Source organism: Poromitra crassiceps (assembly GCF_964638095.1).
Source record: "Poromitra crassiceps genome assembly, chromosome: 3".
Classification (NCBI taxonomy): domain Eukaryota; kingdom Metazoa; phylum Chordata; class Actinopteri; order Beryciformes; family Melamphaidae; genus Poromitra; species Poromitra crassiceps.
This window is the reverse complement of record NC_139625.1, coordinates 3,362,380-3,389,514: the sequence shown is the minus strand read 5'-3', so window position 1 is coordinate 3,389,514 and position 27,135 is coordinate 3,362,380. Positions and strand designations below refer to the sequence as shown.

Sequence of the window (27,135 nt, the reverse complement as noted above, 5' to 3'; positions counted from 1 at the left end):
AGCCTGTGTAATTAAACCTTAGTCACGTGACACAGAGCAGAGCCTGTGTAATTAAACCTTAGTCACGTGACACAGAGCAGAGCCTGTGTAATTAAACCTTAGTCACGTGACACAGAGCAGAGCCTGTGTAATTAAACCTTAGTCACGTGACACAGAGCAGAGCCTGTGTAATTAAACCTTAGTCACGTGACACAGAGCAGAGCCTGTGTAATTAAACCTTAGTCACGTGACACAGAGCAGAGCCTGTGTAATTAAACCTTAGTCACGTGACACAGAGCAGAGCCTGTGTAATTAAACCTTAGTCACGTGACACAGAGCAGAGCCTGTGTAATTAAACCTTAGTCACGTGACACAGAGCAGAGCCTGTGTAATTAAACCTTAGTCATGCGCCGCTCCCTCCAGTTGGCCCGGGATCATTAGGGAGCAGGAGGAGTCTGAGCTGTGATTGAATCATCAGATTATTATTAATTCATTTAAAAAAATTATAATAATATAATAATATAATTAAAAGACGTATCAGTGACGGACCTGCATCTCTCTTCCCTCCTGCAGGATCACCTACTGCCACCTGCCCTTCCAGAGCAAATGGTTTTACGTGGGCACGGAACGAGGCAACATCCACATCGTCAACGTGGAGTCCTTCACTCTCTCAGGCTACGTCATCATGTGGAACAAAGCCATCGAACTGTGAGTCTGGACTTTTCAACCCTTGTTTATTTTTTTTTAATTATTTTTTTTGATCTCTGTCGCATATTTTCTGTACTGCTCTTGTGCGATTGGCAGCCACACCAGGAAGCTGTGAAATGGAAAGGAATGTGCATACCTGTGTTGTTGGTGTCAGTCTGACATTGCCTCCACTCTAACCAATTTCCATAGCAGTGGTTTCCCCCTAGAACATTTTTTCAGGCCTGGAGGGATTTCGAAACGTACCCCGACCGCAACGGTGGGGGCCCTCGCTGGCGACGCTAAACTGTGAGCTAACCTGTTTGCATCTATGTTCGCAATGGCACCCCAAGTATCATCATACTATTATGGGATGCGATGCGAACAGTTGTGTTATGGGATGTGCGTTTTCACGGGCAACGACACACGTTGACACGTTTTGGAACAGCGCCGCACGCTGGCACAATGCTCCTAAAAGCAAAATGCTTATTGTTTTGAATGATTTGGCATCTTCTATTACTGTCAACACTGTCAACACCAGTATTGTATTGTAATAATATGCCATAAAGGTTTATTGAAATTTTGGGGAAAGCAGATTTTTAATTTTTTTCAGGCCTGTAGAATGATAGGGGAAACACTGCATAGGTGAAATCCCCAAGGGGGATGAGATTGTCCCTAACCAATCACTAGATTGGTGCCCCAGGTGGGCTATCTCGTCAAAAGGGGCCTTTCTGTGTGGAGTTTGCTTGTTCTCCCCGTGCTCCCCTTCCTCCATATATGAACCTCACATTAAAAACGTGCAAGAAGATCGCCGCCTGACCAGGACGACAGAAGGTGGTCCGCTGGTGGACAAAGGCGGGTTTGTCCGGGGTCTTTGTCCGTCCACTGCGCTGTTCATTGACGCTGATTGGCTAATCGTTAGTCCCCCTCGGCGCTTATTGGACAAGTCGTTTCTTCACTACTACAATACACTCCAGATCCTGCGTCTTATTGGTCAATGTCGTGCAGTACTGGCTGCAGGTATCCAGTACTACTACAATACACTCCAGATCCTGTGTCTTATTGGCCAATGTTGTACAGTACTGGCTGCAGGTATCCAGTACTACTACATAGGGGTGGGGGAAAAAATCGATTCACCTAAGTATCGCGATTTTTACTGTCACGATTTTTTTAATCGATCTTTTATTCCAGAATCGATAATCAAATTTTTTTTTTTTTTTTTTTTGGGTGCTTGCAGTCAGGCCACTCACTGAACAGCAGGCCAGACGCCGCCTACTGGTTTACTAGTGGTTTTATTACTTTATTAGTTAGTCTGAAGTAATAATTACACTTCAGGGTTAAAGTGGGTGCATCTCATTGTAAAATTGGACTTCAAACGGCCCAAATCTGGCTTCAAACGGGCCAAATTGGGCTTCAAACGGCCCAAATTTCATGCGCGTCGGCCCATATCGGCCTGGCCTGCTTGGTATCTAATGCCCGGCCTGAATTATGATCCCAGTCCGCCCCTGTTTTTAACTATATCGCCCAGCCCTACTCATGATATAATATACAGTCTCTAGTGTATGATTAAACTTTTCCCATGTTCTAATCTAGTGTAAAAAAGCAAACAAACTGAAAAAATAAAAGAAAAAAATAAACAAAAATCGCAATAAATCGTAATATCGAATCGCAATAATCGTAGAATCGCAATACTTAACACATTCACTGCCATCCTTTTTTTTTTTTTACTGTAGGTAGGTTCTGCCAGAGGGTTTTTTTGAGGATTCTGGCTCATTTTACAAGAGCCGAGGATTATTTTCTGCTTGGACTTTGTGAACACAAAGTTCACAAAAGTACTAATAGAATGTGTGCTTTCTCTGTCTAAAAGAGTTAGTTTGTAGAGTTAGTAGTTATGTAGATATTAGCCGTTGAGTACAGCATGGTTTCAGCGTCTGAGATTGAAAGCTGAGATAATCGCAGTTTTGTGAAATTCAATCAAACAGGCAGAACAGTCACTTTAACCATTTATTTTTGGCATCAGTGAGAGATCAGACATCTAAACAATATAGTTCTGAACGCCCTCTCCTTCAAACTCCTCCCTCCGTGGGCGTGTCTGGTGGCTTTCAGCAGCGTTTGTCACAAGCGAGTGTTCTGCTGCTGCTGCTGCTGCTGCGAGTTTGAGCAGCCTCCCTCCCTGGCAGCGAGTGTGGATAGGGCTCACTCGTTTCTTGGGTTTGAGAGCTTTGATGAAGCTTTGTGCGATTCTAGGCTTTATGCTGCGTGTTTCAAAGTGTGTTTTCCACCCAGTCTATTTTTGGAATCCCCCACCGCCAGCTCCCAGCGCGATAATGCGCGAAAGTGAAAGCGTTTTCGCCAATCCATTTTACAGTAGAGAATGGTTTCCTCGCGCGTTCCCCTACAGTTTTGGCTCTGCTTTTGCTAGTGTGGAGAGCACTGTCGCCACTTAGTGGGTCCGTGGAATGGGTTGTACACGTTCGCTGACTCCAATATTTTTATAGGAGACGTGGGGAGCGTTGATCCACGTCCCACCGTCAAAAAAAAAAAATCGCAATACTTAAGAATCGCAATATAAATCAAATCGGCACCCAAGAATCGTGATAGTATCGAATCGGGAGATAAGTGAATCGCCACAGCCCTACTACTACAATACACTCCAGATCCTGTGTCTTATTGGTCAATGTTGTACAGTACTGGCTGCTAGGGCTGTGGCGATTCACTTATCTCCCGATTCGATACTATCACGATTCTTGGGTGCCGATTCGATTTATATTGCGATTCTTAAGTATTGCGATTCTACGATTATTGCGATTCGATATTACGATTTATCGCGATTTTTGTTTATTTTTTTCTTTTATTTTTTCAGTTTGTTTGCTTTTTTACACTAGATTAGAACATGGGAAAAGTTGAATCATACACTAGAGACTGTATATTATATATCATGAGTAGCGCTGGGCGATATAGTTAAAAATAGGGGCGGACTGGGATCATAATTCAGGCCGGGCATTAGATACCAAGCAGGCCAGGCCGATATGGGCCGAATTATTACTTAAGACTAACTAATAAAGTAATAAAACCACTAGTAAACCAGTAGGCGGCGCCTGGCCTGCTGTTCAGTGAGTGGCCTGACTGCAAGCACCCCAAAAAAAAAAATTTTTTTTTTTTTTTTTTTTTTTGTTGTTGTTGTTGCGATTATCGATTCTGGAATAAAAGATCGATCCAAAAAATCGTGACATTAAAAATCGCGATACTTAGGTGAATCGATTTTTTCCCCCACCCCTACTGGCTGCAGGTATCCAGTACTACTACAATACACTCCAGATCCTGTGTCTTATTGGTCAATGTTGTACAGTACTGGCTGCAGGTATCCAGTACTACTACAATACACTCCAGATCCTGTGTCTTATTGGTCAATGTTGTACAGTACTGGCTGCAGGTATCCAGTACTACTACAATACACTCCAGATCCTGTGTCTTATTGGTCAATGTCGTACAGTACTGGCTGCAGGTATCCAGTACTACTACAATACACTCCAGATCCTGTGTCTTATTGGTCAATGTCGTGCAGTACTGGCTGCAGGTATCCAGTACTACTACAATACACTCCAGATCCTGTGTCTTATTGGTCAATGTCGTGCAGTACTGGCTGCAGGTATCCAGTACTACTACAATACACTCCAGATTCTGCGTCTTATTGGTCAATGTCGTACAGTACTGGCTGCAGGTATCCAGTACTACTACAATACACTCCAGATCCTGTGTCTTATTGGCCAATGTTGTACAGTAGGGCTGTCAATCTCCCTCTATAATCAAATTCGAATTTCAGTGCTTTATACATTTTAATATTCGAATTATATTCGAATATTTTAATTAATTTTTAATTGGAAAAAAAAAAAAAAAAAAAAAAAAAAAAGGGTTTTTGGATAAAATAATTGATAATAAAAAAAGACACAGCCTTTGTTTGAGCTCCTTATCAATAAACAAATAAGTAAACTTTGCCAAAACAACAATGAGCCATAAACAAAAAAAAATCAGTCACGTATTGCACTTAAGAGCTACATGTTTACATTCAGTATAGCAGCTTCAACAGTCAACTTCAGTTAACAATGAATGAACATACATTTTAAGAGCTACAGGTAGGTTTACATCAGTATAGCAGCTTCAACAGTCAACTTCAGTTAACACTCTTTTCTTCAAGTATGTTGTCAGAACTTGTCACTGTTCTAGTGTTCTAAAAAAAAATAAAAAAAAAAATAAATAAATAAATTAAATATTCGTTTTTAAAAAATAATAATAATCGAATTTCGTTCATAATTATTAAATTCGAATAATATTCGAATATCAAAATTCGTTTCAACAGCCCTATTGTACAGTACTGGCTGCAGGTATCCAGTACTACTACAATACACTCCAGATCCTGTGTCTTATTGGTCAATGTCGTACAGTACTGGCTGCAGGTATCCAGTACTACTACAATACACTCCAGATCCTGTGTCTTATTGGTCAATGTCGTGCAGTACTGGCTGCAGGTATCCAGTACTACTACAATACACTCCAGATTCTGCGTCTTATTGGTCAATGTCGTACAGTACTGGCTGCAGGTATCCAGTACTACTACAATACACTCCAGATCCTGTGTCTTATTGGCCAATGTTGTACAGTACTGGCTGCAGGTATCCAGTACTACTACAATACACTCCAGATCCTGTGTCTTATTGGTCAATGTTGTACAGTACTGGCTACAGGTATCCAGTACTACTACAATACACTCCAGATCCTGTGTCTTATTGGTCAATGTTGTACAGTACTGGCTGCAGGTATCCAGTACTACTACAATACACTCCAGATCCTGTGTCTTATTGGTCAATGTCGTGCAGTACTGGCTGCAGGTATCCAGTACTACTACAATACACTCCAGATCCTGTGTCTTATTGGTCAATGTCGTGCAGTACTGGCTGCAGGTATCCAGTACTACTACAATACACTCCAGATCCTGCGTCTTATTGGTCAATGTCGTGCAGTACTGGCTGCAGGTATCCAGTACTACTACAATACACTCCAGATCCTGTGTCTTATTGGTCAATGTTGTACAGTACTGGCTGCAGGCGCTGAAATCAACACCTGCCACGTGCCAAATTCCAGTGAAATCCAAACCTTTGAATAACATTAAGCTGGAGCCTCATTTACAATGCTGCCCAAAAAAGCACAGTCAATGAAGAGAGCTATTACAAATGAAACGATGATCTAAATCTAAAGAATAAGTAAACAAAGCAAACTAAAACAATGAAGAGAAAAAAGACGCGTGAATATTCACTACACATACCTCTAAGCACAGATTAAAGGAAGGTGGGGGGGGGGGGGGGCACACCCTCAGCGCCCACAGCGTCCAAGGCAGGAATCGAACCCAGGACCCTCTTGCTGCACCACCCGTGATGCAAGATGTAGTTTATTTTTAAAAGATTATAGAGAGAGACAGAGATTCATGGTGATAGGCTTTGTGGAGGATATGTATGCAGCAGATTGAATTGAAAGATTTGCATTGTGTTTGAAAGAGAAATGACCATGTTGACAGGTTCCTTTCATCTGTGGCTTTACACATCTTTATTATTCTCTGAATTAATTTGTATTGTGTGGTGGATATAGTATTTTTATGTGTGGGGGCTCCAACTGTCGGTCCACCGATATTATCGGCCGATAACCGATATAACGGTATCGGCCGATGCGTTGGCCGATCTTGCCGATATTTTTGCATTTTGTATTTTTACAAGTTATTCACCTTATGTAGCCCCGCCCACTTGACCCCTGTTATGACTTCCTGTTCAAAACACCGTCTGTTTTACCTGGTTACTAGTACTGCAGTGTTTCCCATACATAAAGGAATTTGTGGCGGGCCGCCACAATAATATTTTGACCGCCACAATAAGATGTTGACCAAAAAAAAAAAAAAAAAAAATTTTTTTTTTTTTTACAGTGCACCTGAACGCAACATGCAAGATATCCGCTGAATAAGTGTCCAATAAATGTTCATGTCATTCTGGCTAATACTTCTGTTATAGCATTTCAGTCTGGAATATGGAATATCTTTCAATAATCTATGATTTAGCTGCTAAATTGTCAAATACCGCCATCTGCTCACTACCCAGGCACTTATGTATGTACTTAACCTAACTAACTTAACCTAACTAACTATCCGGTGTGCACAACACTGTCAGCCTAAACTCCGGCTGACACCCCAAAAACCTACAATCCGCTACAGAAACATGTATATTGTTTGTTTATTAACTGGCCCCTCGCCTTCTATCATTTCACGAAAGTGGCAAAGCAAGTTGAGTATCCCTGACCTATAGGGAGAAATTTAGTTTGTCATTGTAAACCCACAGCACAGTAATGATGACATGTTCTTCATAGATCTAGCCTTTTAATTTTGCTCTTAAGCTTTCTCAAAGTACACCAAATTCATGCATTTTACTTTAAAATGTTTAAAAAAATCTCGAGGGGGGGCATGCCCCCGCACCCCCCTAGGGGGTCTGCGGTCCCCCACCACAAACTCTCAAAATCCTGTGGGAAACACTGTACTGTACTGTCACAGGAAGTGTCAACACAATAGGAAGTAACTGGCTGAGCCCTGTGTTGGAACATAAGGTGAATAGACAGCATGTTGTGTATATTGGATCTTTTTTTTTCAAGTTATATTTTATATTTCTTCCATTTGTGTTTGTGTATTTCTAGTTATTTATAATCATTATTAAATTCCCAGTTCAGTTTACTGTGTCATTGCATTGATGTCATTTTGGACAATAAAGTTGATCGATAAGCTGTAAAATATCCTGCCTACACATTACATATCTCAAGTCATGTCAAGTCATATCTTTGTCAAGTGTTTGATATTTGAGGGATCATTGCAAAAAAAAAAGTGTAATATAATGTGTATTATATAATAGAGGTCGACCGATATTGCTTTTTCAATGGCCGATGCCGATGCCGATCTTTAGAGAGCAGGGCGGCCGATGGCCGATATATAATGCCGATTATTACTTTTTTTTTTCATTCGATAAAATACGATTAAAATAAACTCCTCAAAAAAAGTTTGGAAACGTTATTTTGCTCGATTATTTCTCCCCTTTCATAATACCAATTGGTATTGTATTTTATATAGTTGGAAAGCCTGATTAGTCACCTTTACAACGGGGTACAACTTGTAAGGATTATGCATTCGTGGAATGAGAAACACACAGCTAAACGTGTGGGTAGCGCCCCCAAAAAATGTGCAATATTCTTCTGTTGGTATTTTTTTTTAAAGAAATCTAGTAGCCTAGATTTCCATTATCCATTCATGCACATTGAAAATCGAATATAACATTATACTGTAGGCCTACATCTAATATAAGATGTTATCTTAGCCAGTACAGTAACATGTTTTTGATTATTCTTTTTATTAAATAGAAAAATACATTGGGTTATGCGGTATAGATTTCAGTAGTGACTGGTAGGCTATAGCGAGAGAGCAGTATGTCAGAGAACTCATTCATGCACTGTTCTATACATTAACAATAATAATAATAATAATAATGTAACTGTTTAGATTTGCTGTCATTTGATGGGAGAAGTGTGTTTGCAGAAGATGGTGGTGACTGAGGAAACGTAACGTTACAGTAGGCTCATGGGTGCATGAGAAGACTCACATTCAGTGGCGGACTGCATAATCGGGCACGTCGGGCAAATGCCCGGTGGCCTGGCCTGGCCTGGCCTGCCAATTTTTTTTTTTTTTTTTTTTTTTTTTTTGCAGGCCGATGCCGATTAATTAAAAATGCCAATAATCGGCCCCAATTAATCGGCCGGCCGATTAATCGGTCGACCTCTATTATATAATATAAGAATATCGGCCGATATATCGATTTTTATATAAAAAAAAATACTCCCTAATATCAGTATCGGCATCGGCTTCAAAAATCCAGTATCGGTCGGGCTCTACTGAAAACGGGTAGAGCAGGGAGACTCAACTTGCTTTGCCCGGGGGCCACTTTAGTGAAATGATAGAAGGCCAGGGGCCACTTAATAAACAATCAATATACATTTTTCTGTAGCGGATTGTAGGTTTTTGGGGTGTCAGCCGGAGTTTAGTCTGACAATGTTGTGCCTCACCGGATAGTTAGTTAGGTCAAGTACATACATAAGTGCCTGGGTAGTGAGCAGACGGCGGTATTTGACAATTTAGCAGCTAAATCATAGATTATTGAAAGATATTCCAGACTGAAATGCTATAACAGAAGTGTGAGTATTGGCCAGAATGACACTTATTCAGTTTTTTGCAATTCCATCGCGGGCCACACAGGGCGCCCGCGGGCCGCATGTGGCCCGCGGGCCGCCAGTTGAGTATCACTGGGGTAGAGTAACAGTATTTTTAGTTAGGCGAGCAAAAAAAAAAACGTGTTTCAGACCCTGGCTGGCAGCTCAAACGGGATGTGGTGCAGTGGGGTAAGAGAGCTGTCTCAGATGTGGGACTTGGAGGCGTCAGAGTAGCCGTCAGTTCAGAGCAACATCTTACAAACAGACGGTGGGGATGAGAAATACTTTTGGCCATCAAACGTCTGCATGTCGTGTGTGTTTAGGGCTGCTTTCTGTGTAGACTGAGTTGTAGGTACTCTGTGCTGTTTCCTGTACTCTGAATTAATTGAGAGTGGTTCTGATGATTTTATTATTTTCTTAATATTTTTAACCGTCAGATCAGCCTGCCAAGGGACAACCGATCAAATCAGTAGTAATCAGTATTCATTAATATGCACCGCCCCTATTTAAAATAAATGGTAAATTGCAGGATTACACGGACTGCCCCTTAAGACACTACCTGTGCTGTATCTCTGAACATGTGACTGTACGATATGATTGCGCTTGAGAAAAGGAAATGAAAAGAAGTAATAAAATGATCACAGAAAAGAACTGTTTCCAACAGTTCTTGATACCCTGAAGAAGACTTTTGTGGAAACGATGGTAATTTATTATATAAAGAAAAAACAGTATATATACGGTAACATAGACTTTATGGGCCCTATTCTCCCACAGGCCTTCGGCGCTAAAACGGGCCTTAAACGCAAAAAAACGTGCCTTGCGCCTGTTTTGGGACGATATCAATAATGGCTTTACGCTGCCAAATGCGCTTTAGGCCGAATGGGCGTGGTGCAGTCCCAGAATAGGCCAAAGTGGGCGTGGCGGCCTTAAATCTCGGCGTACTGCTATCTTCGCACCTGCCGTAAATTTAGCGCTTTGCGCCTTTGCGCCTTGAATTAAGTGTTTACATTTTGCATGTCATCCCTTGAATTTTATTATTCTTTATCCAAAATCAAATCAAATCAATCAATCTACAATGGACATAGATTTTTACCATATTGACATAGACATAAATTGACATAGACTTTTACCATATTGTCCTAACAATAATATTTAGGGATGAAGTCTGGGGTGAACTCACTTAAACTCGGCTTACCTATCATTTTATTTGTGAAATAAAGTTGAACACCTGTCACCTGTACATTTAGAAACCAATACAAATCCTTGTGATCTTCACGGTATTCAATTAGAGCAAAATCAGTACTGTATTAAACTGATGTAAGATACTTTAAAATGTCAATGAAACACCAATTAATGCCACACAGAAAATACGAATCCACATAACAGTCGTTTATATATATATATATATTTTTTTTTACCTTGTGGTGACGCCATGCCCCTCGCTCTGTTGCCACGGTGGTGCCGTGCCCCTCGCTCTGTTGCCACGGTGACGCCGTGCCCCTCGCTCTGTTGCCACGGTGACGCCATGCCCCTCGCTCTGTTGCCACGGTGACGCCGTGCCCCTCGCTCTGTTGCCACGGTGATGCCATGCCCCTCGCTCTGTTGCCACGGTGATGCCATGCCCCTCGCTCTGTTGCCACGGTGACGCCATGCCCCTCGCTCTGTTGCCACGGGTGATGCCATGCCCCTCGCTCTGTTGCCACGGTGATGCCATGCCCCTCGCTCTGTTGCCACGGTGATGCCATGCCCCTCGCTCTGTTGCCACGGTGATGCCATGCCCCTCGCTCTGTTGCCACGGTGATGCCATGCCCCTCGCTCTGTTGCCACGGTGATGCCGTGCCCCTCGCTCTGTTGCCACGGTGACGCCATGCCCCTCGCTCTGTTGCCACGGTGATGCCGTGCCCCTCGCTCTGTTGCCACGGTGACGCCATGCCCCTCGCTCTGTTGCCACGGTGATGCCGTGCCCCTCGCTCTGTTGCCACGGTGATGCCATGCCCCTCGCTCTGTTGCCACGGTGACGCCGTCTCTGCACGCTGCCTCTGCAATCTCTCACAGACCCTCATGTGACCCTGCTCTCTCTCTCTCTCTCTGTGTGTCTTTCTCTCTCTCTCTCTCTCTTTCTCTCTCTCTCTCTCTGTCTCTCTCACTCTCTCTTTCTCTCTCTCTCTCTGTCTCTCTCTCTCTCTCTCTCTCTGTCTCTCTCTCTCTCTCTCTCTCTGTCTCTCTCTCTCTCTCTGTCTGTCTCTCTCTCTCTCTCTCTCTCTCTCTCTGTCTCTCTCTCTCTGTCTCTCTCTCTCTCTCTCTGTCTGTCTCTCTCTCTCTCTCTCTCTGTCTGTCTCTCTCTCTGTCTCTCTGTCTCTCTCTCTCTCTCTCTTGTCTCTCTCTCTGTATGTTTCTTACGTCATGTTTCTGTCTGATGCTCATTTGCATCTTACAAACATGGTCTATTCCTTTGCACCAATTATTCCTATCTTTTCTTTTGTCTGTATTTCTATCTTCCTCGCTCTCTCTCTCTGAAAGCAGCACAGTATGTTTCCGTGTTTATCTGTACTTAAGCTCTCTCTCTCTCTTTGTCTGTCTCTGTCTTCAAAACCTCCTCAGATCCACCAAGACACACCCTGGGCCTGTCGTCCACATCAGTGATAACCCCATGGATGAAGGAAAGGTACTCAAATTCCACCATAAAAGCCCCCCCCCCCCCCCCCCAATATAGATATATATTTACATTGTCCAATGTGCAATGTACCATTTCTGGGCCCATTTTGTCTGATCACAGAAAATCTTTCAACTCATTAAAACATCAGTGGTCTGTCCCTCAGACTCAAAGAGGCCATTTACACCTGGCATTAACATGCGTTTTCTGCCATCAGATTGCAATCAGATTGTATTTTATCACTTCAGCCTGATTCCATTTACACCTGGCACTAACATGCGTTTTGGGTGAACAGATTGCAATCCGATTGCTCTCCATCTCGAACGTCATCACGCGCGCGCCCCCCTGAACGTGTGCATGCATGTTTCATACATGCACAGGGAAATAGAGGTTAAAGGAACACTCCGCCCATTTTCAACCAGCTTTGTATCATTAGAACATCAGTAGTATATCAGAAAACTGTAAACGGTTTTGAAGTCTGTCATTTAATTTGACAGTTATTGAGTGTTAAAGTGTGGACCAGTGACATCACTGGTCCACACTAACTCAAATTAATAACTCATTAACTCAAATCAACTCTCAATAACTGTCAAACTAGATGAATGATGAATAGTTTGACAGTTATTGAGAGTTGATTTGAGTTAATGAGTTATTAATTTGAGTTAGTGTGGACCAGTGATGTCACTGGTCCACACTTTAACACTCAATAACTGTCAAATTAAATGACAGAGTTCAAAACCGTTTACAGTTTTCTGATATACTACTGATGTTCTAATGATACAAAGCTGGTTGAAAATGGGCGGAGTGTTCCTTTAAGCTCAAATGCACAGTGAACGTCCCCTTCACCTGGACAAAACGATGGCCGATCACGCAGCACTGCATCTATTTCTTTATCTGTTTATTGACAATGACACTGGGTCCGAGACACACACACACATACATACGTTTTCCGTGCATGTCATTGGCTGTAACCACCTGTGTTGCGTTCAGGTAACATCCTAAATTACAATGTTATTCAATTGAGAGCATAATTTCTCTTTTATATGAAAGGAAAATGAGGGGGAAAGGGTTCGAACCCTTTCTCCCTCATTTTCCTTTCATTTTCCGCTCCTTTTCCAAAGGAGAAGTGTTGATATAAAAGAGAAATTATGCTCTCAATTGTATAACATTGTAATTTAGGATGTTACCTGAACGCAACACAGGTGGTTACAGCCGTGGCAAAACCTCCGCAGCAAAACTTTGAAGCAACGCTATGATTGTTGTGCAAAAGCGGAGCGGGGGAGAGATAGATCATTTTTAGCCGGTCCATGGTGACAGGCTGCCTGTGTGTGTGCGCATCTGGCACAGCGGCGAGATGAGGGCACACACCGGTGCGGTGCTGCCAGGGAATTGCGTTCAGGTCAGGTGTGCGCGCCGTCACCGACTTCCGAAGATTATGTATTTCCGTATGGTAGTTGCTGAATGCGTTTTGAGAGGACGCATTGCATTTACACTTGTGTTAAATATTGTCATAATGCGTCCCTGACCACCTCCGGAGGTGGTTTGGCCGATCAGATTGCAATCCTTCTTCAATGCGTTTTGGGGGTGTTTACACCTGTACTTTCAAGTGATAAAATACAATCGGATTGCAATCTGATGGCAGAAAACGCATGTTAATGCCAGGTGTAAATGGCCTCATAGAGAGACCAGTTTCTCCACTGTCGCCTCAATAGAGCAGAATGCAGTGTCTGGGCAACGTAGGAAGTCACTAACAGAAGTAGAAGCAGGTTGAGGAAAAAGTGCGTAACCCCGAAAAGTAAATGACACAAACTGATAGGGCTGGGTATCGTTCAAAAATGTTCGATATCGTTTCCGGTACCGATACCTTGACTTGGATACCGGTTCCTGAACTATACTTTTTTCTCTCGATACTTTACTCTCTGTAATAATCATAAAAAAAAGCTAATTTCAGCTGTAAAAAAAATAAGTCCAAACTTCTCAATTTCAACATCATTTATTTGGAACATTATTTCGTAATCTCGCGCTCGTATGCTGCATTCAAGGACAACTCGGAAAAAACGAGATGCGGTTGTAGCTTGGGGAATCGATACTTGAAGTGAATCGATACTCGATAGTGTTGACGTAATTCGGTCGATACCATGAAAGTGTCGAAGTTCGACACCCAGCCCTACAAACTGATATCTTAACAGTTGAAGAGTATCTGTGATCAACGGAGTTGGAGCTGCTGAATTGTAAAGCATAGTCCTATTTGAGAAGATGAATGCTTGGAATAACCTCAAAGGTTGTGGTGATGCCTTCAGGTTGACTCCAGGCTCAGCTATATTATGTGCAATATGTGGTTTCACAGCAGTCAGTGGAGCTGTGCTTGCTTCTCCTCTTATTGCAGCTTCTGATTGGATTTGAGTGCGGGATAGTGGTGCTGTGGGATTTGAAGTGCAAAAAAGCTGACTACCGCTACAATTATGATGAGGTAAGACGTTATTTCCATTCCACTCGGTTCATATGGGGATTGTAGTCCAGGGGTTTCTCATTGTTGTCTCAGCAACACGTGTGTCTGCTCAGGTTTTGCATCATCTACAGCATCGCTTTTGTGACATAATGCTAAGATGATGCTTTTCAAATGTTCTCATGTCACCGATCCCCCAAATAGCTGCACCATCCACCAGACCCCCCCCCCCTTCCCCGCCCGCTCTTGCTGGAGTAATGATAGTGAGAGAGATAATGGCAAAAGTGAAACTTATGTTTTGACTGGTCGTTCTTTTACTGTGCATTTGGTATACTTATAGAAAATTAGAAAGTCAATTTTCATATTTTCGATGGAGGATGCCCTGGAACTCCTTCAAGAATCCCTGGGCATCCTCGGGCCCCACTTTGAGAACCAGTGCCATTGCCATAGCATATTGTGCTAATATATAGCATATTGTGCTAATACAGGGCTTAAAATTAACTTTGCAAACTGGGGGGGAATTCCCCCCTTATGTTCTTCAGATAGGGGGGATTTATAGACTTTGGGGGGGATTTTTTTCAGCCAATACGATAACCGGTAAACATCTGCTTCTCCTGTCCGATAACAGATACGATAATCAATAATAATTTCACATTTTTGTCTTTACTTAACCTGTAGTTTATGTACACCTGGGGTATTATAATATGATATGAATGTTTTAGTCAAGTGTATCACTGAATACAAAAAAATAAAGGCTTTAATACAACCGAAAGCCTATGGCTGCTTAGTCTCCAGATAAAACACAATGACAAAAGACACATTAATTATTAGACTCTTATTCAGGGATGCAAAGTCATGGATAGTTAAAAAGGTGACAGATACCAGGGCAGACACAAAATCATTCACTGAAGTGCCCTATTTTGGGATGAAAAGGTGACTCACTGTTACCTAAAGGTGACTAGTTTGCATCCCTGCTTATTCTCTTATTCTTATTCGCTTCAGGTTATATTATTTTAGTACGGCGATTTTCTCTTTGCAAATAACAGGCGGCATTCCCTTTGAACTGGACGACAAAATAATCCCTCTCCCACTTCTCCTGAAACTGTCTGTGCTCGTCATCAACCTTTCTTTTGTCTTTTGACAGCGACATGTTCACTTCTCAACAAAAGACAACATTTTAGCTGCAAATGTTTTTTTCTTTCCACTTGGTTTTTCACTCAGGTGAACCGAATCACCTGCTAATGCACGGTTTCCAGCACAAAGAGTTCAAAACCCGCCAAAATGCACACAAAACCGCCCAAGGAACTGCACGTCTATGGAAATGTTCTGGCAACCCTGGTGTGAAGTGCGGCTCGTCAGCGGCTCGTCAGCGCCTCGTCCACGCGCCTCGGGAGCACGCTCTGTGTTTTACAACGAGCGGAGGTGCGGGTCTGATTTCACTATAACTTGATATCAAGTGGCGTGGCGGGCCGTGAGTTTGAAACCCCTGGCGTAAACCATTGCGGGATTACTCCCCCTTTATAAATTGAAAATATGCTGGGAATTTCCAAAAAGATGCGGGAATTTCCAAAAAGATGCGGGAATCTCGCAATCCCACGCCAAATTTTAAGCCCTGTAATATATAGCATATTGTGCTAATATATAGCATATTGTGCTAATATATAGCATATTGTGCTAATAAAGAACTGCTTAAAGAAATTCAGCACTTTCGGCAGTTAAGCTCTTTGATCAACTTACTGTTCTGCGGTGAGAAGAAGATCAGAAGGGTGTTAGATGATGTCATACCTACATCTCCCCATGAATACGAACTGTTAGATGATGTCATGACTACATCACTATCTGACTGCGTCACTGGACGCTGTTAGGATGTCATCATTGGGATGTCATCAAGATTAAAAGAGACGCGCGACACTGAATAGCTCCCAATGTTTTGTTTAATTTTGCATTTTAAAAGACAACGTTTCGAGCCTTTCGCAGGCTCTTCGTCAGGTCAGGCAGCAATAATCAAGAGAGGTTCAGGTGTTCCTCATGAAGGATCTGGGTCCCACCTGTGGGTGTGGCCATGATCATGTTTGGTGATCAGTGTGCTGGACATCAGGTGTCAAAAGACATGTTTAACCGAGAAAGAGTCTGACATAGAATAAGAATAAAGAAGCTAAGAATATATAGTTAAGTGAAAAGTAGCAATATATACAACAAGTTCCAAAATACACATAAAGTTTTATTCATGTGGCCTATAAATTCTAAAATTACTTGAGGGTAGGCTACTATGATCTCGTGAGATATATTAACACTCTACCCCCCATAAGGAATGAAACAACAAAAAATATATAAACAACAACAATACATGATAGTGGAAGAAGATATTAACTCATCGATTTATCAAAAAATATATTAATCAAAGAAGGCGAGGCGTCAAAATGGAGGACTTTCTCAGAGGTGACAATGTGGTTTTCTAGGCCCATAGCATTCACCAATGGATTTACAGGAAGGGTTTGATGGAAAAGTCTTCATTAAGACCACGGGGGGGGGGGCCCTTGTCTGTCGGTAGTATATCCAGTAAAGTTCTCGTTGAAGAAGACATCTTTCTGTGTCCCCTTTTCTTCTTTGTGGGAGAACATGTTCAACACCTGCATAGCGGAGAGAAGCCACACAAAATTCACAAGGACCCCACTAACCCCAAAGGAAGACCCATAGTGTCTGCAATAGGCTCCGTGACCGAGAACATCTCAAAATACATGGATTCTTCTTTACAACCTAGTGTTCGAGGATTACCCTCCTTCATTCTTGACACAACAGACATGATCAAAACACTAAAGGGAATAGAAGACACAGACAGCTTTGACCTAATGGCCACTTTGGACATTGAGAGCCTATACAGCAAAGAGGAAAAGGAGACACAGAAAGATGTCTTCTTCAACGAGAACTTTACTGGATTTACTACCTACAGACAAGGGCCCCCCGTGGTCTTAATGAAGACTCTCAGCAGAGTTGTGGAGGAGCAGCGACCGTGGCAGCAGGTGGAAAAAGTTGCCACGTACAATTGGGGAGAAAATGGAGGCAAAATCAGAAAAGAAAAAATAAATAAATTCAGCACTTTTGGCAGTTAAGCTCTTTGATCAGCTTACTGTTGTGCGCTGAGAAGAAGATCAGAATCATTTTCTTGTTGGTGTGTCTGGAAAAGCCTCACAGCTCGAAGGTCCAGGGTTCGATTCCCACCTGGGACGCTGTGGGCGCTGGAGTTGTGACCCCCCCCATATCTTCAGTGCCTACTGCCCAGGTGGGCTATCTCGTCGAAAGGGCCTTTCTGTGTGGAGTTTGCATGTTCTCCCCGTAAACCCCCAGGGGGTTCCTCCGTACATAACCCCCCACTAAAAACATGCAGAAGATCGTCATCCGACCAGTGACGACAACATCTGAAGTTGGTCCAATGATGGTCCAATGAAGGTCCCCGGGCGCTGGAAAGAAATAGCGACCACTGCTCCTGGCCTGGATGGGTCAAATGCAGAGGACATATTTCACCAGCCACCGTCAACATGAGTGTGTGTTGTGGCCGCATGCATGTGTTGTAGTGTGTTCGTGTGACAATAAAGACGGGCTGCCGTCTGAAAATCGTGTTTAAAAGCTAGTGAAAAGTTGTAGACTCTTAAGGTTGCAGCTGTGAATGCTAACGCTTTAGCACTATTCATTTAATGGACTGTAGCAGCTAGCTTACTGCAACATCCTCTCAAAGTGTTGGCAACATGGTGCATGAAATACCGCACACACAGAGGTGTATTCGTTTTTTATTATTATTGTGTATTAGAGTGTTTTGCTAGGGACTGTATATTTGTGTGTGTGTGTGTGTGTGTGTTCTAAAAGGCTAACCAGGGATTAGCTAAATTAGCTATGGCTAGAAGTCCTATATACACTGCATTGGTTGTACTTTATTTAAATGTAGCAATGCTTATGTATTGTCTCTGTTAAATAAATGGGGGGGAAAAGTAAAACTGCTACGAATCTCCCCATTGCACGACAATAAGTTAAATATATATATATATTATGTCTAGGGATGTAACGATAACTGGTTTTAACGATAACCGTGATAAAATCCCTGACGATAACCGTACCGTTTCAAATTTTCATTATCATTAAAACCGTGTTGCCGTGATTACCGTGGTACCATGATTACAGTGCTTTGAAAAACGTGGTAAATACTGTCCATCATCAACCAAAGTTGGCAACAGTCTCCCAGATGCAAACGCGCAGCCTTGGAGAAATTATTTCAGTGAGTGTATCAATCCTTTTTGGGTCCGAGTTTTCAATATAAACGTAAAATGATTTCAGTGAGTCTCTCAGTACTTTTTGAACATTTTCAGATTTTGTTTTTTATTAATACCGTGATAATACGATAACCGTGATCATTTTGGTCACGATAATCGTGATGTGACATTTTCATGCCGTTACATCTCTAATTATGTCCCAAAAGTGTCTCTCTTTAACACTTTAAGTGCCACGGCCCTTGGGCAAAAGGTTGCTTGCTGTGCCACATAGGCCGCAATGCATTTTAAAACAGTCATATAATTTCTTTAATAATTACTATGTAAACACTGAACACGCACAAATAACGATGAGACTCTCTTCTATCACCTGCAAAAAAAAGTTTATTGATCCCATTTTCCGTTCTTTAGTTATGAGCCGGAGAAGATAGCTTGATTGAACGAAAAACAGAGCTTTTTTTCTACGAGCTGAGATAATGAGCCTTTTGTGAAATTAAACATTTCAAGCACATCACTGACTCTGAAGCTAATTTTCTGATGTAGTCACACCTCAAAAATAATTTCCTTCAATAAAACAGTGAAGGCAAGGGAATTTTGTTTGGAAGAATAATATTTTTAGCTGAAACCAGCAGCGCTGGCGCCTGCATGCGCTGCTGGTTGCAGCTTCTTGCTGATCTTTTGCTGCTGGTGGGCATCGGATATTCTGGCTTGCGTTTGCCAACCCTGTCCTGCTGTCTGGGTCTGTGTTGTGTACTTGGCTCTGCGTGCCCACCTCCCCCCCTCCTCCTCCCCCCCCCCCGTTGTGGGAGGAGTGTCTCTCTGCTCTGCTGTTTTCTCTGCCTGTGCTCAGCACTGAAAAAGTCCGCTAGATCCTGCTTTTTTACAGCCGCGTGTACCAGCTCCCATGCTTCAAGTTGAGAATAATAACAAATCCACGGCTGATCATGCAAATGGGTGTTGCAGCGCACACGGAGGCTGTTGCAGCGGACACCGAGGTGCTCAATTGTGATAGCAGATTGGCTGCTGCAGGGGCACAGCTAAACGTTGCTTCAATGAAGCAGCTGCATACGGACGGATGCGATGCGATTTCCTGCTTTTCCCCAACGACATGGGGACTTCTTCTGTGTGTTTCACTCCACGTTCTCTCATCTGGAGAGCGCTGTCGCCACCTAAGGGTTCTGTAAAATAGGTTAGACACATTCAATACCTCTGATATTGTAAGAGGCGATGTAAGAGGCATAGATCGACACCCCCTGTCAAAAAAAAAAATTCGAGTTATTGACGCCATTTGGCGTCGCTGGCACTCTACGGTAAATTTCTAATGACGCCATATGGCGTCGCTGGCACTGAATGTGTTAAAGTCCCTGGAAACCAGATTTTTTTTTTTTATTATTTAGCATTTTGAGTTCATCACATCACAGGAACCTATGTTAATAAGCCACCAGCCAAATTTGAACGATGATGAACGTCGCAAAGTATATAAATTTAGGTTTGACAGTCATGGCAAAAGTCATGAGAATCAATTAGATTTTAGAGTGTATTTTCTCCCGCGGACTGTGTGGGCGTGTCCCGTCTGCAGCAGCTCTCCTCTCTCTCTCTCTCTCTCTCTCTCTCGTAGGAGACCTGCTGGAGGAGACCTGCTCGGAGGTCTCTCTCTCTCTTAACAGAGAGAGAGAGAAGGAAAGAGAGATGGAGTGTGTGTGTTTGCGCGTTGCTCAGCGCATAGCACAGACAGAGAGGGTTTACAGAGAGGAAGAGATCTCTGCCGCTGCGCTACTGTGTGTGTGTGTGTGTGTGTGTGCGCGCATGCGCACACACACGCGCACACACACGCACGCGTGCGTGCATGCGTGTGTGTGATTCGATTCAATCTTATGACGTGATAAGATCATGCATCAGCGCGCACCGCTCTCTTCAATGAGGAAATGGAAATCCAGACCTTGTAGAAAAGTGTCGATTTTTGGGGTTAGGGTTGAAAGTAATGTCTCCTACTTTCTGAGGCACACAATTACTCACATAAGACCCTCAATTGAATAGTTAGAAGGTTTTTGTGCATTTTGGTTTCCAGGGACTTTAACATCCTCTCAACTTCCTGCACTTGATTTGTCCAGGCGATCCACTCCGTAGCGTGGCACCACGAGGGAAAACAGTTTCTTTGCAGCCACTCTGACGGCACTCTGACCACATGGAACGTCCGGGTCCCAGCCAAGCCTACACAGACCATCACACCACATGGTAGGAGCTGTTGTGTACACACACAGTTGTATTGTTTATGTGCACACAGTACACACACACACGTGTGTGGCTGTGCGCACACACACACACACGCACGCACGCTGGATATAAGCTGCCTACGTGTACGTGTTAAACAGCATGTGCTATAAGTGACGTTACCTTACCTCCTAGAGGGGTTATTTCAAACACAACAGATGGAATCACTGCGGTCAGTCCATATGTGACTTGTGAAGCATTATGCATGTTGTATGTAACTGTACAGTACAGTATGTGCACACGTTGAAGGGTTTGATACACGTTTGTCTTTGTGTCATATGTAACTGTACTAGGGATGGGCATTTCTAGCAAAAACACTATTCGAAATTCGCTGGCCAAAGTCGATTTTTTTTTTTTTTTTTTTTTGAAATGTTGCATTGTCTCCCCTGATTCTAAGTCTAAGGCTTTATTAATTAATAGAAAAAGCTTCTGCTGTGGATTTTTAGCTCAAACAAGCATTGCACCACTGAAGTAAAGAACATGTTACATGACATTGACATTTTTCGAAAATAAAAAACAGTTTTGACAATCATGAGTGGTTCATTAAATATTTAGTAGGCTCAGGTCTGAGTGCCAAAGGGGTGCCAAAGTCACCCCCTCTCCCTCTTCATGGGATTTCATCCGCCATTCATTTTTCCATAAACCTTGCTTAAAATGCTTATAAAAATAGTTTTACTTGCTCAAACCAAGCGATTCGACTATACTTAGAATCAGGGGAGACAATGCAACATTTCAGTAAAAAAAAAAAAAAAAAAAATCTGAATTTCGACTTTCAATAATAAAAGTCGACCTTGATAATAACAACGATTATTCGAAAATTCGAAATTCGATGCCCATCCCTAAACTGTACAGTACAGTATGTGCACACGTTGAAGGGCTTGATGCACCTTTGTCTTTGACGATGTGCGTTTTTGCCATTTGACCACTAGGAAAGCAGCCCAAGGATGGAAAGAAGCCAGAACCATGCAAGCCTATCCTGAAAGTGGAGTACAAAACGACCCGGGCCGGGTGAGTGTGATGGTTCCCACCCATCCTGTGTCTTACATCCTGTGTCTTACATCCTGTGTCTTACATCCTGTGTCTTACATCCTGTGTCTTACATCCTGTGTCTTACATCCTGTGTCTTACATCCTGTGTCTTACCATCCTGTGTCTTACCATCCTGTGTCTTACCATCCTGTGTCTTACCATCCTGTGTCTTACCATCCTGTGTCTTACCATCCTGTGTCTTACATCCTGTGTCTTACCATCCTGTGTCTTACATCCTGTGTCTTACATCCTGTGTCTTACCATCCTGTGTCTTACATCCTGTGTCTTACCATCCTGTGTCTTACATCCTGTGTCTTACATCCTGTGTCTTACATCCTGTGTCTTACATCCTGTGTCTTATATCCTGTGTCTTACCATCCTGTGTCTTACATCCTGTGTCTTACATCCTGTGTCTTATATCCTGTGTCTTACCATCCTGTGTCTTACATCCTGTGTCTTACATCCTGTGTCTTACCATCCTGTGTCTTACATCCTGTGTCTTACCATCCTGTGTCTTACATCCTGTGTCTTACATCCTGTGTCTTACCATCCTGTGTCTTACCATCCTGTGTCTTACATCCTGTGTCTTACCATCCTGTGTCTTACCATCCTGTGTCTTACCATCCTGTGTCTTACCATCCTGTGTCTTACATCCTGTGTCTTACCATCCTGTGTCTTACATCCTGTGTCTTACATCCTGTGTCTTACCATCCTGTGTCTTACATCCTGTGTCTTACATCCTGTGTCTTACCGGCTCCAGTTCCAACTCCATATCCTGTGCTGAGTGTGTCGACCTTTCCTGTTTGTTTGTTTGTGCATGTCCATTTTCTCATTTTCTATCCTCCTACTGAATTGATATGGAGATAATAAACGATGACTAATCCACTGGATCTGGAGTCATTTGCTCATTATATAGAGAGAGCCAAAGTGAACGTCACTTCCCGCTTCAGCATGGGTACCAAAGGGATTTCATCTGCCATTTTATTTGCCATAGACTTTTCATAAAATGCTTTTAAAAATAGTTTTAAAATCAGGACTATAAGATTTTTGCTTCGATTCTAGCCAAAAGACTGGAGCTAATACTTCCCGAGATAATTCACTTGGATCAAACAGGATGTATAAAAAATCGCCAAACCCAAGATAACATCAGACGGACGTTACATGTGATGCGCCATATAAATCAGGAAGAAATAGAAGCAGTAATAATGGGACTGGATGCAGAAAAAGCCTTCGACTCAGTGAATTGGACATTCCTTTACAAAACTCTCAGAAAATTTAATTTCCATGAAAACTTTATAAGGACAATTCAAGCTCTTTATGTTAAACCTACAGTGAGGATTAAAATAAACGGCTCGTTGTCTGGGTCTTTTGAGCTGGAGAGGGGTTGCCGTCAGGGCTGTCCGATTAGTCCCCTGCTGTTCGCGCTCTTCATCGAACCGCTGGGTCAATTGATTAGGCAGAATGAAAGGATACAGGGAGTCCGACTGGACGGGGTACACAAAACGGCGATGTTTGCGGACGACGTTCTGATTTACTTGACACGGCCAACCCATTCCCTCCCCGAGTTAATGCGCACACTTTCTGAGTTTGGTGAAGTATCAGGATATAAATTGAACACTCATAAATCGCAGCTTCTAACTTTTAATGATACGACTACTAAACAATTCAGAGAAGAGTTTGCTATTAAAGAGGTGGATAGTTTGAAATACTTAGGGGTGCAGTTGACAAAGGATTTGGATAGGCTAACTCAAGAGAATTATGAGCCTTTGCTCACTAGGATCAGAGGGGATCTTGAGAGATGGAATCTCTTGCTTTTTCTGGGGCTAATCCAACGAGTCGAGATAATAAAGATGAATATTCTTCCGAGGTTACTGTATCTGTTTCAGACTCTGCCTGTGGAGATAGCTGATAAAAAAAAATCAGAATGGGACATGTGGTTTTCTAGGTTTCTCTGGCAGGGAAAAAAGCCAAGGGTTAGATTTAAGACACTTCAGGCCCCAAGGGACAAGGGGGGGTTGGCACTTCCCTGCCTTAGATCTTACTACCAGGCAGCGCAGATTAAACCCTTGGTTTGTATGGGTAACCCCGGCATATGTTGCGACTTGGAAATCAATTGAGTGTCAGTTTTCTACCAGAGTACCGCTTCAAGCTATAATTGGTAATAGTAAGCTGAAATGTCATCTTGGGGAAAACCCTAACCCCTGGTTGGATCTCTCCTTGAAAACTTGGTTCAAAGTAGTAAAGATCTTTGGCACCTGGGAACCATATTCGATGATCAGTTGGTTGGCTTACGACCCAGATTTCCATCCAAATAGGCTTGACGCATCCTTCAGGACTTGGAAGGAGCGAGGGTTAACCCTGTACTGGGATCTATTAAAATTGATATTAAAATTGAATATTGAAAAATATTCTTTTAAAAGCTTTCAGGTTTTGAAGGATAAGCATGGTCTAGGACAGGGATACTCAACTTGCTTTGCCCGGGGGCCACTTTCGTGAAATGATAGAAGGCCAGGGGCCAGTTAATAAACAATCAATATACATTTTTCTGTAGCGGATTGTAGGTTTTTGGGGTGTCAGCCGGAGTTTACAGTAGTCTGACAATGTTGTGCACACCGGATAGTTAGTTAGGTTAAGTACATACATAAGTGCCTGGGTAGCGAGCAGACGGCGGTATTTGACAATTTAGCAGCTAAATCATAGATTATTGAAAGATATTCCATATTCCAGATTGAAATGCTATAACAGAAGTGGAGTATTGGCCAGAATGACATGAACATTTGGACACTTCGGACAGCAAATTCAAAGTCAAAGTCAAATTCCATTCTCTAACAGGGTATCTTGCATGTTGCGTTCAGGTGCACTGTAAAAAAAAAAAAAAAACCCATCGCGGGCCGTATGTGGCCCGCGAGCAGCCAGTTGAGTATCTCTGGTCTAGGAAATCAAGATCTATTCAGATATTTGCAGCTGAGAAGTTACACAGATAGACTATTTGGTAAAGAAGAGCTGAAGAGGTCGGGGATTGGGGAGGGGGTGCTGAAGGTCTTTCTCTCAGCGTATAACGCTGACCAGGGTTCTAAAAACATATCAAAACTATATAGGGGTATTCAAGTGCTGAGGGGGGGAAATACTTTGTATTAGAGGTCTTCACGGGTCTACTCGGACCCTAGGACCCGGGACCCGACCCGAGACCCGTACGGGGCCGGGTCCATATTTCTTATGGTCAATTAAGGTCCCCACGGGTCCGGGTCTATTTATCCTTATGTGTAATAAGAGTGGATCCGAGAAGACCCGTGATCAGCGCTGATCACGAGAGAAACGCATCAAAACAGCGCACGTGAGGCTTGTTGTCACAAACTGCAAGTAAATCCATAGAGAAAATAAGTAGCAAAGAGCGTTCCCATCTGCCACGAAAATTACATTACTTCCTCGTTTACATGAGGCACATGTGAGCGCATGGGTACACATGCGTCTCAGGCAAACAAGGAAGTGATTTTCGTTGCAGAGAGGTAACGCTCTTGCTGGCTCCTCTCGCTATGGATTTACTTTGAAAATGACAGTTTCCCGTACTTTTGGATTATTATTCGATGATCGCATGGTGAGTACACAAGTCACAACATGTATGTGATTGTTTCTAGCGCTGTTGTGTGTGTTTCTTCGGGCGAATGAACGGCGGTAGCATAGAGACTGCCACTGTAGCAGGCTACTATCTAACTAGCGTTAACAGTAGCAGCCCCCATGTTTCACTGTGAAACGCACTTTCTAATGCATTGCACGCACAGTGAAGATGTTGGCGGCGTGTCCCTTCGCATTTAACGTTAGCCATGTGGCTTTTCAGTCAGCAAGAAGAATAACGTGGATTTATTTTTTTATTACACATTTCTTGGCAGGGATGAATGGATAATATGCATTACGTCACGGTCAGGCAGTGTCCGGGGCAGCAGCTCCACAGCGTCAACCAGACGATGCCTACTCAAATCAACTCTCAATAATTGTCAAACTAGATGAATGATGAATAGTTTGACAGTTATTGAGAGTTGATTTGAGTTAATGAGTTATTAATTTGAGTTAGTGTGGACCAGTGATGTCACTGGTCCACACTTTAACACTCAATAACTGTCAAATTAAATGACAGACTTCAAAACCGTTTACAGTTTTCTGATATACTACTGATGTTCTAATGATACAAAGCTGGTTGAAAATGGGCAGAGTGTTCCTTTAATATGGGTTTGTCATCAGGACTAAAACCCTGGCTCCTCCCATTGTAGATGTGTTTTTCAAATGGGGCCAAAGTATCTCGAGAGAAATCATAACAACAGTCAAACGGTCCCACTATGCCCACTTAGCAGAGATCAAACCACCATCACAACAAACACACTTAATGAATAAAACAATTAAAGTGTGTGTGTGTGTGTGTGTGTGTGTGTGTGTGTGTGTGTGTGTGTGTTTTGCTTGTATTCAGGGACCCATTCATGGTTCTGTCTGGAGGGTTGTCTTACGATACGGTGGGGAGGAGAGCCTGCCTGACTGTGATGCACGGCAAGAGCACGGCCGTCCTGGAGATGGACTACCCCATCGTGGATTTCCTCACGCTGTGTGAGACTCCCTATCCAAACGGTGCGTTGCAACACTCTGCTCTGGCCAGGTTTCATTTCTTTGATTCAGCATCTTCAGTATTAGGAGCACTGATATAACATCATTTAAATGACAGGGCCGTGCAGAGACCCTTAGAGGGGCAGGGGCTCTAAAGTTGAAAAAAAGGGCACAACACCGCGGTTTCACTGTTGCTGACCCCGCCAGCCAGTCGGAGTTCAGCAGCTGGGCAGGAGGGCGAAGGCATGACCCGCCCATCTCTGCCTCTGATTGGCGCAGGAGATGACGAGAGACGCAGGATAGGATAGCCAAGCGAATGTGATTGGATCAACGTTTGACGCTAGGCCAATCAGAGGCAGAGAAGGGCGGGCCATGCCTTCGCCATCCTGGGAAAAAATATTGCGCACGTCACAGAGACGCAGACGGGTAAACTGTCTTGACATTTTATTTATTGCTAAATTGTTATTTATTGTGATAAGTTCTTGTTGAAGGACGCTGGGCATGCCTTCACTGTAATTTTTTTTTTATTATTATTATTTAAAAAAGGGCACTTTGAGCATCAGGGGAAAACGGGCAGGTACTCGGGCACCTCTAGCACCCCCCTCTGCACGTGCCTGTTTAAATGGTGCGTTGCAACACTCTGCTCGGGCCAGGTTTCATTTCTTTGTTTCAGCATCTTCTGTATTAGGAGCACTGATATAACATCATTTATTTTCTTTTTTTTTAATATTTTTTTCCAGATTTTTTATCCCATTTTTATCCCCCATTAGTGCTAACGTAATTTCTTTATCCTGGTTGCTACTCCACCCTCTGCCGATCTGGGGAGAGCCGAAACTGGCTCCATGCTTCCTCCGAGACATGGGCAGTTAGCCAGCCGCTTCTTTTCACCTGACAGAGGAAGCTTCACCGGTAGGACATAGCACGTGGGAGCTTCACGCTATT

The 27,135-nt window shown here is 42.9% G+C and overlaps 1 protein-coding gene across 2 annotated transcripts in view; it reads left to right on the top strand.

The window, feature by feature from the left end:
• stxbp5b (syntaxin binding protein 5b (tomosyn)) overlaps positions 1 to 27,135 on the top strand; it is a 112,601-nt gene that overhangs the window by 38,810 nt on the left and 46,656 nt on the right. For both annotated transcript variants that reach the window (XM_083633819.1, XM_083633818.1), the window contains exons 5-10: positions 553 to 687; positions 11,548 to 11,611; positions 13,986 to 14,069; positions 20,416 to 20,539; positions 21,505 to 21,583; positions 26,063 to 26,217. In XM_083633819.1, the coding sequence (XP_083489945.1) occupies positions 553 to 687; positions 11,548 to 11,611; positions 13,986 to 14,069; positions 20,416 to 20,539; positions 21,505 to 21,583; positions 26,063 to 26,217 (641 nt within the window). The remainder of the gene's footprint in view (positions 1 to 552; positions 688 to 11,547; positions 11,612 to 13,985; positions 14,070 to 20,415; positions 20,540 to 21,504; positions 21,584 to 26,062; positions 26,218 to 27,135) is intronic.